The 14,760-nt window shown below is 42.6% G+C and overlaps 2 protein-coding genes across 6 annotated transcripts in view; both read right to left on the bottom strand.

Annotated features, from left to right (window-relative positions):
* Positions 1–2,106, bottom strand: part of LOC139746312 (major facilitator superfamily domain-containing protein 6-B-like) — a 19,754-nt gene extending 17,648 nt beyond the window's left edge. The window contains exon 1 of the mRNA XM_071657437.1: positions 1,970–2,106. The gene's annotated coding sequence lies outside the window, so the exon portion shown is untranslated. The remainder of the gene's footprint in view (positions 1–1,969) is intronic.
* LOC139746311 (major facilitator superfamily domain-containing protein 6-like) lies at positions 348–14,760 on the bottom strand. 5 transcript variants are annotated; one of them, XM_071657432.1, is made up of 7 exons: positions 14,548–14,760; positions 9,443–9,559; positions 7,478–8,547; positions 5,245–5,419; positions 3,732–3,971; positions 2,793–2,948; positions 348–2,315 (listed from the first exon to the last, which is right to left on the bottom strand). In XM_071657432.1, exons 2-7 carry the CDS (start codon positions 9,504–9,506, stop codon positions 2,212–2,214), a joined length of 1,809 nt encoding a protein of 602 aa, XP_071513533.1. In that variant the 5' UTR covers positions 9,507–9,559; positions 14,548–14,760; the 3' UTR covers positions 348–2,211. The 5 variants fall into 5 exon arrangements, with proteins under 5 accessions (XP_071513533.1, XP_071513535.1, XP_071513531.1 ...); XM_071657434.1 differs by lacking the exon at positions 14,548–14,760 and adding an exon at positions 12,000–12,789; XM_071657430.1 differs by lacking the exon at positions 14,548–14,760 and adding an exon at positions 11,588–11,713.

Raw genomic sequence — 14,760 nt, 5'->3', positions numbered from 1 at the left:
GTATTCCTGGCCTACCATGCTCACTGTCTAGACGACATGTGAAAACGTCCTTTGGTTGCATCATTAGGTGGAGGGAAAGATGTACAAAGGCGTCGTCCAGTCGACCTTTCTACTCGCCCAGAGGGACCCACCTATGCTTCCGTGTGGAGCGCAGCTTAAAAAGCCATTGGAAACCCATGAAATTTCTGAAACTGTATTAACTCAAGGTCCATACATGCAGTAACTACGTATATGATACTGAAGACCTGAGGAATGAGTTCAGTTTTTCAATTGGTTGTTACAAAATGTGACGTCAACGGCTTAACAGTCGATAGGTCTAATTCCTAGATAACCAAATAAATAAGAGCTTCCACATACATTACCATTATTATTATTGAGACTTTACATTTGTACATTTGTGGTGGAGGTGACTTCAAATTTGTGGTTCCTCGTAGCATACAAATCACAGGCAAGTAATAATCATTGAGAAATACAATCTTTCCCTCTCCAATTACCTGAAGATTACAGCCATTAACCTTATGCTCAATAATTTTCCTACTTAACTTACGGGGGAAACAAGATACAATTTATCAATGAAAAATAAAAATAATGGCGTAATACTACATACAGCTCAAGATATGTATCAGATCAAAATGATAAATGCAGACAAAAATGACAGTAACAGTAATTATCAAATCATACCTGTTCGCCTTTTCACTCCTTGTCGAAGTAGCCTCCCGTTTCTCTTCTCACTAAATCTTAGCAAAGATAAGGATGCTACGAAGACGAGGGTGTGGGGGAGTACAGTGGAGCTAGCTCAGATAAGACAGGGGTACTTTGAAGACAGGATTTAGTGAAGATAAGGATGTATAGTAATGATAATGAGGAAGTGATGATGGTGTATAGAACACGTGTAGGAAAATTAAGTATGGAGTGAACATAAGGGTATAGTAAAGATGAGGTTTAGACTGAAGTATAATTAAGATATTGTTACTGAAAATGAGGGTTAAGGTACAGTAATAGTGAAGATGATGTCGTAATGAAGTCCTTTTTCACCTAGCCCTCATAATCATGCAACTAAGATTCAAAGACTGACTTGAGATAATGATAATTACGATTCTATGAGAAATAATTCTACCAAGGTTCAAACTAATGCCAATTATGATACAATGAAAATAACGATAACAATGATCTTACAATAGACGTTAATCAATAGCGGCGTGGAAAAAAAAACTTATTACATTGAAAAAAAATGCTCTGCGCGACAGTTTGAAGTTACTTAAAAGCCGTGATGTAATAAGTTAATGAGATATTTTTAAAAATCTTCTGATGTTTATGTTTCGGCAACACGCGCGACTTAGGCAAAGAGAAAATGGAGATACTAATTTATATTATTACACCCGGCTAACCCATTCTCTACCGATTATTATGGGTATCTTCATATAAACCAGTATCAAGAATATTAATAAAGACAGAGAAAAACCAATACTATTAATAAAGACAAAGAAAAACCAATACTACTAATAATGACATAGAAAACTAAATAAATCTACAAAGCGCACACTTGCTCCTCGACCAAAACGTTCCGTCGCCAGGCCACCACAGTCAGGATACCTCGCATACATGCCAGACGTCACGCCATGTCGAAATCGTGGTGTGGCGCGATCTCCCTTACGTATGTGACTTTTTTTTGTGGTTGAGTCAACGGACTGAACCAGGGCATGTGAAGCGTCCGGGGTAAACCATGGAAAGATCTGTAGGGCCTGAATTTTGGATAGGGAGCTGTTGTTTCGGTGCATTGCACATGGCAGCTGAAGATATAACAGAAGAAAACTACTTCCCTAATTCAGAAATTCTCAAGAATCACTCTAACATCTGAACAAAGTATGTCAGGATTTCATTACTACAGTTCAAATATTATGCTACTAAGGAGGAGCAAATAAATCTACCATCAATCACCTAACACTGTGGCGTATGTTGCAAAACTTACCTAGAGAATGGATAAAGACGACTTGTACACTTTCGATTTGGACAAGAAGCACCTTGAGACTAGATCGGTGTGTTCACCTGGGCTCTTGTGTGTCACTGAACAAAGTATCGTTTACATATATAAGTGAAACATCACCATAGTCGACATCGAGAAATACTGCACTAATCTCAAGGACAGTTACTCTGGCTGAATTTTCAGGGCGTAAAGAATCAGCGAAACTTTCAGTGTGTTGTGGATCCCTTCTAGAGATTGGCTGTGGTTTGTTGTTGTTCTTCGGTGTGGCACAGTTGTGGCGCGAGGTCAGAGTCGGTCTTCCCTGTGGCAGGATACCCTTCCACGTCAGCTGCTGGGAAGATCAAGGAGTCGTTGTCATAAATAAAGCGTCAAGTTAGCGATATTCATAAAAGAATACTAGAACGCCTGGGCAACGTTCAGGCTGCCTAAGATCAACACTTGCTAGATTCATGCTAGATGCTTATTTTCTTGATCTATTCAAGGAAAACACATTAGATAAATCCAGCAGCGAGTCACAGTAATACGACAGTGCGTCACACTCGTAAATAAGAAAGAAAATGAGGACGTTTATCACTTGTTTTCGTTTTCTTTAATCAAATGTATCTTAATCATTTCACTGTAATACGAGGATGGTTCCGAAGCAGTGAAGTCTATACTTACTCACCCAGCTCTATATATGACTTGTCAGGCCGGGGAGGAAAGACTGCCTCAGACCAGCCAATTCAGAGACCAGGTTCTACCTCATAAGAAACCCACTAATGCCTGGACAGTGGCAGAGAACTGAGAACTATAGATCATCCCTCCTTACCTGGACGATCCTTCGGGTCTTGCTGGTGGATGAGCAGCTGGACAGTGACGAAGAACAGCGTGTAGCCGGTGATGAAATGGCTCATGTACTGGAAAGTCTTCGAGCCCCCAGCCACCTGGAACAGCAGGCCGCCCACCATCCCTCCCACAGACAAACCTGCCATGGAAAACGGATTAGGGACCGGTACCAACCTCATTGCATTGGAACATAAAGACCTGACTGTAAACGAGTTATTGACTGCCTGCAGAACTCTATTGTGGAGTTCGTGAGCACTGGCTGGGACACTTTGAGAACCTGGGATTGCTGGAGAATTGTGGTGTTCATGAGCACAGGCTAGGACATTTTAAGAAACAGGGATTGCTGGAGGAACCTTGCAGGGTACTGAATATGTGCCCACCTGTTTGGCAATATAGAGAGTACAGAGGGACACCAAAGTGAAGGAGGGTCACATGAACCACGCTTTATGGGCGTGTGTAGGAGACGAACTGGCGCACCCAAGCCTAAGGAACATCATCATGACACTGTCTGGATGCACAATTGTACTTTTCAAGTCCCGGATGTCCTATCATTTTCAGTGAGGCCTATAAGAAACATGAATCTAATGGATGTAGTGTGTGTATACTTTAATTTCCAATTCCCTGAATGAATAACTGTTTCCTATGAACAGATACTTGATAAATACACTGCTACTTACATTCTCACCAATAAGGGCGGACTTCATAAATACACTGCTACTTACACTCACCAATTAGGGCGGCTAATAGCCATGTCTCATTAATCTATCATCATTAATCTATCATCAGCCTCATCAATTAATCATTCACTACTTTAAATCACGACTTACGATGACCGATTAAAAAGTTCCGCTTGAGAACACTAGGGTCGGTACACCACTAAGACAAACCACAGTAACCGAAGGCAAAAGCACACGTCCCTAACCTGCTGTGAAGGTGGCCTTGAGGATCCCCTGCAGCGTAGCCTGGCAGCCCTTGGGAGCCATCAGGCTAGCGTAGGTGGTCATGTTGGGGAAGAAAACCCCAAACGAGAGTCCATGCAGGAGGGTGATGGGCAGGAAGAACCAGGGGTTGGTGACCCACGAGATGAGGAAGTAACGCAGGGAAAACACCATCAGCGACATGGCGAACGTTATGATACTGCCAAGTTTCTTGATGATCCACGCTAAACAGGAGAGAGTCGAAGAGCGAGATGTATTAATTAATCTGAGGGTCCGGTAACTGGCGGCCCACTAACCTTACGAAAAGTACATATGACTGCCGTGTTGCCTAAGCCTGGGCTACCGCCTTTAAACAATGCTGTGGTGCAAAACGTAAGCCATTTCTGGATAGCAACCTCGCTCACGAAGTTCATTCAAGAATAGTTGATTGATTGACTGACTTTATTCAGGGACCCGAGTACATTATGATAGGTATATATATGTGTAATATACCACAATAAGGTACATAGTAGCTTCCACTAGATTAACATACATCTGCAGTTACTTACGACTTTTGAGGACACATTTTGTGATCTTCAGTATTGGGTGTCTGCAAGACAGAGTGGAGGATATGGTTATGCCTAACATGCTAATGTTATTGTATGGTGGAATGATAATAGTCATCTGAAATTTGACGGTAGGAAACGAGAGATTAAAAAGATACAGGGAGTAACTGTTTCTGAACTGCTGAATTGAATCACATTACTGCTCCCCCCACTTGAAGCCGCTGCACAGGCCTAGATTAAGAGAAAAAAATGTTTAGTGCGAGAAAGAAAGATCGAATATCTGAGAGAGAAGGAAAGGAAAATGAGGTGTAGAGTGACACTTGGCACAAGAGCAAAAAGGGTTAGAGACTGAAGGGAGATGATCATTCGTTAAAAGAAAACGTGAAGGAAACAGGAGAGAACCCTGAGGAACGCCAGTGACGACAAGATAAGAGGAAGAGCTTGCTCCATTAACCACGATCACTGGAGTAACTGGAGAGGATGCTATGCACTAGAGGCGCGTGCCATCTGGCCCATATACCGTGCCCAAACTTCCATGAAGTTGCAGCACAGGCCTAGGACAATATAGAAGTCTTGGACAATATACAAGCCTAGGACAGTATCCTGGCCTAGGATAATGTACAATCCTAGGACAGTATACTGGCCTAGGACAATATACAAGCCTAGGACAGTATACAAGCCTAGGACAGTATAATGGCCTAAGACAATATACAAACCTAGGACAGTATACTAGGCCTAGGACAATATACAAGCCTAGGACAATATACAAGCCTAGGACAGTATCAATGTACACTTGAAGAAAAGTATTATTCTGTCGTAAAGAAGGAAGAGAACTGCTGACGTAAGGCTAAGGCGAGATGATTTGTATATAAACCCATAACGCTAATACCTTATCATATCTCGTCACATGAAATTATTATAAAAAAAAATCTGTTCATAATTTATTGCTCACCTGAGAGCACCATGAAAGGCACCTCGCCCAGGAAGGTCGTGCTTGCCACCATCAGTCCCTGCAGGAGTTTCACGTGTGGGAAACCTGGGTCCCAGGCCAGCGCCACGTCCTCAGCCACGATGAAGAGGTACGTCCACGTCACCCCCGTCACAGCACCAACGACAACCACGGTTGACTGTGGGCGGAGGAGCACGTGTGTGTGTGTGTGTGTGTGTGTGTGTGTTAGGTTTGAACTCCTCAAGCGTGACGTCGCGACCACTTGATCATGATGGTACAACTCTAATGACAGCGTGACCTTTGATCAGCCAGTCATGAGTATGGGTCGGACCAACATGTTCAAAGGTCATATGACAGTTATGATGGAGGGCATTTGAGGGGGGAGGTCTTGAACACACACACACACACACACACATATATATATATATATATATATATATATATATATATATATATATATTTTTTTTTTTTTTTTTTTTTTATACTTTGTCGCTGTCTCCCGCGTTTGCGAGGTAGCGCAAGGAAACAGACGAAAGAAATGGCCCAACCCCCCCCATACACATGTATATACATACGTCCACGCACGCAAATATACATACCTACACAGCTTTCCATGGTTTACCCCAGACGCTTCACATGCCTTGATTCAATCCACTGACAGCACGTCAACCCCGGTATACCACATCGCTCCAATCCACTCTATTCCTTGCCCTCCTTACACCCTCCTGCATGTTCAGGCCCCGATCACACAAAATCTTTTTCACTCCATCTTTCCACCTCCAATTTGGTCTCCCTCTTCTTCTCGTTCCCTCCACCTCCGACACATATATCCTCTTGGTCAATCTTTCCTCACTCATTCTCTCCATGTGCCCAAACCATTTCAAAACACCCTCTTCTGCTCTCTCAACCACGCTCTTTTTATTTCCACACATCTCTCTTACCCTTACGTTACTTACTCGATCAAACCACCTCACACCACACATTGTCCTCAAACATCTCATTTCCAGCACATCCATCCTCCTGCGCACAACTCTATCCATAGCCCACGCCTCGCAACCATACAACATTGTTGGAACCACTATTCCTTCAAACATACCCATTTTTGCTTTCCGAGATAATGTTCTCGACTTCCACACATTTTTCAAGGCTCCCAAAATTTTCGCCCCCTCCCCCACCCTATGATCCACTTCCGCTTCCATGGTTCCATCCGCTGACAGATCCACTCCCAGATATCTAAAACACTTCACTTCCTCCAGTTTTTCTCCATTCAAACTCACCTCCCAATTGACTTGACCCTCAACCCTACTGTACCTAATAACCTTGCTCTTATTCACATTTACTCTTAACTTTCTTCTTCCACACACTTTACCAAACTCAGTCACCAGCTTCTGCAGTTTCTCACATGAATCAGCCACCAGCGCTGTATCATCAGCGAACAACAACTGACTCACTTCCCAAGCTCTCTCATCCCCAACAGACTTCATACTTGCCCCTCTTTCCAAAATATATATATATATATATATATATATATATATATATATATATATTTTTTTTTTTTTTTTTTTTTTTGAGAGAGCAGAAGAGGGTGTTTTGAAATGGTTTGGGCACATGGAGAGAATGAGTGAGGAAAGATTGACCAAGAGGATATATGTGTCGGAGGTGGAGGGAACGAGGAGAAGAGGGAGACCAAATTGGAGGTGGAAAGATGGAGTGAAAAAGATTTTGTGTGATCGGGGCCTGAACATGCAGGAGGGTGAAAGGAGGGCAAGGAATAGAGTGAATTGGAGCGATGTGGTATACAGGGGTTGACGTGCTGTCAGTGGATTGAATCAAGGCATGTGAAGCGTCTGGGGTAAACCATGGAAAGCTGTGTAGGTATGTATATTTGCGTGTGTGGACGTATGTACATGTGTATGGGGGGGGTTGGGCCATTTCTTTCGTCTGTTTCCTTGCGCTACCTCGCAAACGCGGGAGACAGCGACAAAGTATAAAAAAAAAAAAAAAATATATATATATATATATATATATATATATATATGTAATCTGCAAGATATACACTGCAAGCACTAACACGACTGGGGGCTTAAGTGAACAAGCCCCTAATCATGCCACTCTCAAGTAATTACAACCTCTTGTTCATACCAAGAAGATCACCAAGCAGAAAACATCAAACAGTACTCAGGAAAATTTTTTACTGACATATGATACAAGAGAAAATCAAACAGCAGCAACCCACCAGGAATATGACCATCGGTGTGGAACACAGGAGTTTTCCGATGTGTTTGGCCTTCCGCTTCTCTTTCGTGGGGAGGCGGAACTTAATCCTTGACGAAACGAGAAGACCAGAGAAGAGGAAGGCGCTGCACAGCACCAGGACCGGCGTGAAGTTGACGTGTGACCGTCCGACAGAGAAGAGATCCACTAGCGCCCCGCTGACGACTCCAACGATGCCCCAGGCGATGTTGCCCCACACACGCTGGTGCCCGTACTTGTGTCGGTCCTCCTCCAGCAGGAAGAAGCAGACTGTGTCCGCCATAGCATCCGTGGCGCTGGCCCCGCCGTACATGAACAGGCAAAACAGGAACATCAACCAGAATTCCACGGACACCGTCAGTTCTCCCAAGGAGACTTCGTTCCAACCACTGCCGTCGTGCATGTGACACTCAGATACGCAAGACGCATCGTATTCTGTCCCACAAGTGATATTGGAAGTCTGGGACACTGATGAAGAGTTGATGTTGGTGATGAGCGTACAGTTACCTTCACCACCATCATCAACACTGTATGGTGAGGTGTCAGGACTCAAATCAAGAGTCAGGTTGGACACGAATCCCAATCTCTCACCAGCAAGAGCCGCCGCCCTGGTCGAGTCTCTTCTCTGCGAGATGCTGCACTGCAAAGTACATCTTGCTTTAGCCTCCTCATCATCCCCGCCGAGTGTATGGTCAGGATTCTTCTCCTTTAGCGATGTGAAATCGAAGCCACCGCGACCCGCGGACGCATTCTGACACATGACCAGCGTCCTGTTGCTGTAGGGACACCGGAGAGAGAGGGTGACCTCAGCCTCGGCGCCAGGGGCTTTGGGGACACCGGGGAGGAGGAAGAAGGTGATGACGGAAGCCGTGAGGACGCTCACACCCGCTAGGAAGAGCGCCCTGTGGATCCTGAAGGTGTCGGCCACCGTGCCCACCACCATGCTGGACGTGAGGCTTGCTAGGGGCGACACAGTCCATATGAGACCGACTCCTCCTGTAGATACACCCCTCTGCCGCACCAGCGCCGGCAGGAAGGGGAAGAATGCGATGCCTGTGGGGGATGAGACCCGTCAGTTTACCATCGCCGGATCATCCCACTGCGTCACTCAAAAGAAGTAAGACTCCCTCATTGGAGATCAAAACCCCTTGAATATTACAACCAAACAATTCTACGCCATAAATCAAGTTGTCTTCACCACAACATCGGGTTTAAAAGTGAAATGTTCTGAAATATTACAACTGGATAAGGTTACCTCTTCAGTTTTCATTCCCTAAAGTTATGGATGAAATCCTTGATGTTAACTACCAAACGTAAATTACACATGGTGTGCACAGCATTAATACATCACACATTAAGCACAATATTCCATTAAAATGACTGGCAAATCTGGATGGAATATGCATAATGCTTTTTCATTTAGATCATTTGGTTCACAATTGGAAAAAAAATCTGTGTAATAATGCTTGAGCATCATTTGGTTCACAACTGGAAAGAAAATGTGTATTAATGCTTGAGCATCTAGGAATGAATGCTTAATGAACCTAAAGAGGGTAGACTTTCATTAAGTTTCATATAAAAAAAAAAAAATGTTACCAAACCACTAGATACTGCAAGATCATCCTGAGTGACTGCTTCGTTTATAAGATCCACTCTTACTTAATTCACACCAGCATGCGTCTTGCATCAACTGACCTCACCGGCCATATCTCTCACAACATACGTTAACGAGACCACATGGCAAATCTAAGCCATAATGAGACTTCATGCCTGAATTTCATGGAACAAAATATGCTTAGACTTGCATTCAAATTCACCACAAGAAACTTTAAATTCAAATTAAGTATCCTTTATCGAGTTTTGTTGACTCATAAAACCACAAAAGACTGTCACTCTAGAAATTTACGCCATGTGCCTCCTGAATTTACACCTGTGTAATAAAAATCACCTCCTTGCTTGAAGAAGTAGTGCATCTTCAGGGGGAGTAGCTTTTTGTTAATTCCGGCCAGCATGATGAAGAACTGTGTACTGGCAGATCAATACGACCATATACATCTACCCACACCTGCAAACATCATGTTAAAGTAAATAATACAGCAACGGTAAAGCAAAACAACTCTTTGATATATATATATATGGTACAAACCTCCAACGGCCAGGATCGAACCTGACACCCCTGTGCAATAGGAGAGAGCGCTACCTCTAGGCTATGATCGCACTTTATTTGAGTGTGCATATATATATATATATATATATAGTCCTACCTCCTGAGTGTTAAAGTGACACCTAGAAACGATCATAAACCCTCCCTGTCTGGACTGCCGGCCTTACTTTAGGGGGCTGGATTTATAAGCCCTACGTACACTATACGCATATTCTTTTCATCTTCCTTCCCTCCATGTTCTAAAGCCAGCTATTTTCAAATTCATTTCTACACCTCTGACCTCAAGACTTCTGTGCGTAACGATGTTTAATTCAAAAAGCGAAAACCTGGTAAACATCTATATTATATCTGACTAACATATTCCTATGTCACGATGAAATTCGGCTGTAATATCTTAATCTATAGCAGGAAACTATATGAAAGCTAGGCAACTAAATCTTATCCGAATCCAATTATAGCACTCACAACCTCTGCTTAGAATAGTGCTACCGTTTCGTCATATTTTCAATTCGTTATAATAATATGAAGGCAACTTATTTCATTCTTGCTATCTTACTCGAATTTACAATTCAATTATTCCTGTTATCCTGTTCATTGTCTTTACCTACCATATTCACTGTCATCCAACTCTGGCTTTTTAATGATAGCATTGCTAAATCATCGTACTCAATATCCCAAGACTGGGTATCCAACAACAATACGTTCTATGAAAATATGCGATAACTGACGACCAGAAGTGCCCCTTAGCAAAAATTATACGTTATCTACGCTGCGCACTACTTTATCAGCTGTGTAAACCGTGCGCATCCGGTCGTATCAACGATTAAAGGTAAGGTGATAGAAGTGCATTATGGCTGACCGACGCTCTGGCTCCGAGCCAGTCAGTGGCTGTGATGAGGCTATGGCTGCAGACTGAGGAATGCGTCTGCTCTGTACGATTTTTGTGCTCACACATCATGGAATTTGCAACCCTCATCATCTCTCAGTTTTGCCTACAGCTGGGAAAAAAAAAAATGTGATCGAAGTGCGAACATGTGTTAGTTAAGCTGTCTGACCACCCTAGAAATGAAAAATGGTTTTATGAAGTAAATTCAAACCATCTCACCTCTGTTATTTCAAAGCCATGTGTTGAAATGTTTGATATATTTTTTGTTATTTTCATGACTGATTGAAGGAATCACATTGGGAATGTGTTTTCCATACTCAGTAAACCAAATAAATACTCTTACAATTTTATTCTACACAGACTTCGTTTTATCAGTAATTCATTAAAGGCTGCCCAATAATCATCAATACACGCTTAAAACTTCCAAAATCATGCGTTAAAATCACAATTTTTGGTCTGACACGACAAAATCGATGTCACATTTTGAATACCTGATTTGTCACATTACCGGATGATGATGATGTACATGCAAATCACACGGTAAGTCACGCAAAATATCCCGTCACTGGGCATACGGGCAAGCAACTGTCAAGAGTTGTTAACTCGACACTTGACTCACCGTGACCAGCCATTACCCCGCACAGCGAGTGACTCAGGCCAGAGCCTTGAGTCTGAGCCAGCCTACGCATCACCACTCCTGTAACGCTCCTCCACACTTAAGGAAACAACACATTTTGATGCATCTCTACACACCAACTGCTTAGCGATTTAACTGTTATCCGATGCAACATCTCTGAAAGTACGAAATCGTAAACGATTGCTTTCAACCTCCGCTTCACTCTCGCTACGCATTATGCCACCAGCGGCGAAGCCTAGCCTAACCTTCCTAAGTGGTAGGCTGTATGACTTTGTCCTTCACTGGATCGTCTTTCCTCGCAAGGTCACACTATTTCTCCGTCCAGACAGAAGTGTACATGTTGGTGTGGAATGAGTGGAAACGAGACACAGAATTGTCAGAAGCAGAAATCGTGACACACACACACCGTAAACTTGACGTTAACTGTAAAGACTGGGGAGGAACACGGGCCACAGATACCACCCCTGGGGACAAGTAGGACCTGACCGTCTCGCACGCCTCCTCCCTCCTCACTGCTTAAGATCTCAAGGTCTCGCGCGCCCTCTCTGGCCTAATCCCATATCCCACTACAGTACTGTCCCTGAAGGCCGTAAATTCCTGGGGACCTTTTCCCTGCGGTCACAACAGAACAACTACTTCTGCTACCACCACAACTACTATAGCAACTATTACTACTACTACTACTACCACTACTAATGATAATAATAATAATAATAATAATAATAATAATAATACAAGAGGAACAAGTATGTTATAGTTATGTCATAAATAAGCCACAGGTTACTCTAAAGTTTAATGACAAACACTATTCAGCTTACCTTACGGGGACTTCGCTGCTGAACCAGCGTATTAGTCTCTTGTGATCACCTATGATGCGGCTGACGGGGCAAAACACCAAGTCTCGCCTAGTTCTTTTCACACTTGGATCTTCACAGCATTTTTTCCTGTGACATTCTATTCCCTGATTAGACCGTTCATTATTGGGAAAAACGAAGGTCCTCCTCAGTCAGCTGCACTGCTTATTACCTATTTTGTCTTGACTGTCGGGCTTGGCCATCAGCATTACTGCGCTATACTTTATGGATGTAGGTTTTCACAGTAAAGCAAGCTCGTTGTCTTAAGGCAAGTGGTCGTTACTCTGACACTACCTCCCACACACCCACCCTCAAGACTCAGTCCATAAACCAGTGACTTATGTATGCCGTCAACATACCTTCCACAAACCTGACTGTTCATAACGCTTACAACACAAATCAGACAACATCTGCTGCAAAATCAGCTGAGTGAGAGTGAACACTGCCACTTAAATGCACGATATTTATAGCAATGCGTCAGGAAAATACAATACCACCAAAACACTGAGGTAAAGTTTGTAAACAGTTTCCACAATGGCTACACTATGTGGAAACTACTTAGACATTTAGCTAGTGCTTTTAGTCCTTAATTGCCTGTCTTCTAAACAAGAATGCTATTGAAAAGCACGATTCCTCTGACTACCATTTCTTTAATGATAAATCTTAATGAGCTTTTCTGTGCTTTTCTTTTTTTAATATATTTTCTTTGTTCATCTTGCAGTCAAGTTGGGTATTCTGCTGAACTAGATTAAACATTTATTCATTAAAATGCACAGATATTCAAATTAGTTTCCTATTATTGAAACAAGCTTGGCTTTACATTGATTCCTACTCTCATCACTTCACTCTAGCTGAAAGGGAAATCAGATGGGAATCCTCCCAATTGAAGCAACCTCCCTCCTAGCCCCCATTCAACATTTTCTTGGCAATTTACGGTTTAAAGACGCGAGTAAAATTGAGGCACTTTGGAGTTATTTTGCCGAACTGAAGAAAGGAAAACTACAGCCACTTTTTTCATATAAGGACATCAACAACTATCAATTTTTACTTCATTTTTTCACTTTTTCACCATTCTATTAAACTCTAGATTTTCTTATTCGAGTATCGAAATTTACTTATACACATTATCTTGTGTTGGTTTTATTATTGTCTTGTAGTGAAATTAAGACAGGTTAGGAGGAAAGCAGGTTGGTAAAGATAGACGGTAGAAGAAAAAACTGAGGAAAAAATAGCAAAGGGGAAGAAAGTGGCAGGGAAATGTCGATGTAAGGTAAAAGAGAAAGAAACGAAACGCATGAGGAAGGCACTGGGAAAGACAAACACAAAGGGAGGTAAAAAAAAAATGTAGCGAGGATGAGAGGAAGAATGGGCTTGACAAGATGAAAAGTTAGAAAAAGGGTGAAAAGCGAACTGCACCACAAAAGAGTGAACTACACAGAGGAAACATGATAAGAAAATGAAAACAAAGATATGAAGTAAAAACTACGGGATACGTTGTTCTCATCGTCCCCTTCTTACGTCAGACCGGCTGGACATCATAAAACAATCATTTGTCACGTATGCTGGCTTGACATCACCTTAGGTTATGACATCACTGAGCTCCTTGCCAACTCATGATTTTTTTGGGTGATAAATTTGGTTATGGAGCCCCTGAGGGGCCTGTCGTAAGCCAGCCGGTGTTCGCCACCTCGACACTATGAGTGAGATGCTCATGGAAATTTTGGTGTAAATATATGACCGATGATGGATTTGACTTTGGTTTTCAGAGGGAAATATCTAATTACTGGTTGACATTTTTTGTATTGGCTACGTAGTTAAGTGAGTTTTGTCAGTTAAATAGTTATGCAAATATACGTTGTGATGCGAGGGTGTCTCTATCTCCTTGTGTATGAAATTATAATTTGATATGACCTTAAAAGGTCAGGTAATGGGTCAAAAAGGTCACATCAGACTTAAGTCTTACCCTCACGTTCAATGGTCGTACGGATGTATCAAATAAGTCAACCATCCTACAAATGTTTTCGTATTCACAGTTCGTCTTTGCCTTAGAAACAACAGTCTCGTTTAGAGTTCTATCCACTGAGGAGCCTTTCAGTGAAGTGGTCACAAACGACCTACTTACCCCTGACGGGAACTAGTATTACAGTAGTCTGCTGACGGTATATTTTAACGACATATTCAAAACCTTTCATCGCTTGTTTTCATGACAATAGATTACCGCATCAAGTGTTTGTAATGATCCTTTGAGGATTCTAATTTGGATTATAAGCCACTAGTATCATCTATTCGCCTATGATGTAGTCCCTCTACTGGTCTTAAGTACAAAATATCAGGTGTTAACAAACACATTGTACCAAAGTTGCCGGGAATTTAAGTCTCATTCTTCCCTCCCCTCTCTGTCTCTACCTCCAAGCCAGGCTGTTCTTCCCCTCTTTTTTAAGGCAACTTTCACCTGGACCCTCACGAGGGACTAGTCATGTGACCTGGCTCTCCCAAAAGGCACGTGACTTACCTCAATTCGCCTGCCACAGCTGCCAACACAGCGAGCCTCCCGCTGCTGGACCACACCACAACTATCACATTCTCGTCCCCTGCCAGACTCTTGTGCCTATCTATCCTGGCAAAGTTTCAGCTTCCTGGAATAGATATCTTGGCATTGTGCTACACCACGACTAGCGGGGGAAGAGCCAAAGTTCCAAATCACCAGTATCAACACCACCATCCC

Source organism: Panulirus ornatus, chromosome 64, assembly GCF_036320965.1.
Source record: "Panulirus ornatus isolate Po-2019 chromosome 64, ASM3632096v1, whole genome shotgun sequence".
In the NCBI taxonomy this organism is placed as follows: Eukaryota; Metazoa; Arthropoda; class Malacostraca; order Decapoda; family Palinuridae; genus Panulirus; species Panulirus ornatus.
The sequence above is the reverse complement of the archived record's forward strand: the minus strand, read 5'-3'. Positions and strand labels throughout refer to the sequence as shown.

Coding starts and splice junctions, on each gene's coding strand:
- LOC139746311 (XM_071657432.1), bottom strand. CDS start 9,506: ATGCTGGCCGGAATTAACAAAAAGCTACTCCCCCTGAAGATGCACTAC. Junction 2,949..3,731: donor CAAGGCCACCTTCACAGCAG/GTTAGGGACGTG, acceptor TTTCCATGGCAG/GTTTGTCTGTGGGAGGGATG. Junction 2,316..2,792: donor AGACCCGAAGGATCGTCCAG/GTAAGGAGGGAT, acceptor TGATCTTCCCAG/CAGCTGACGTGGAAGGGTAT.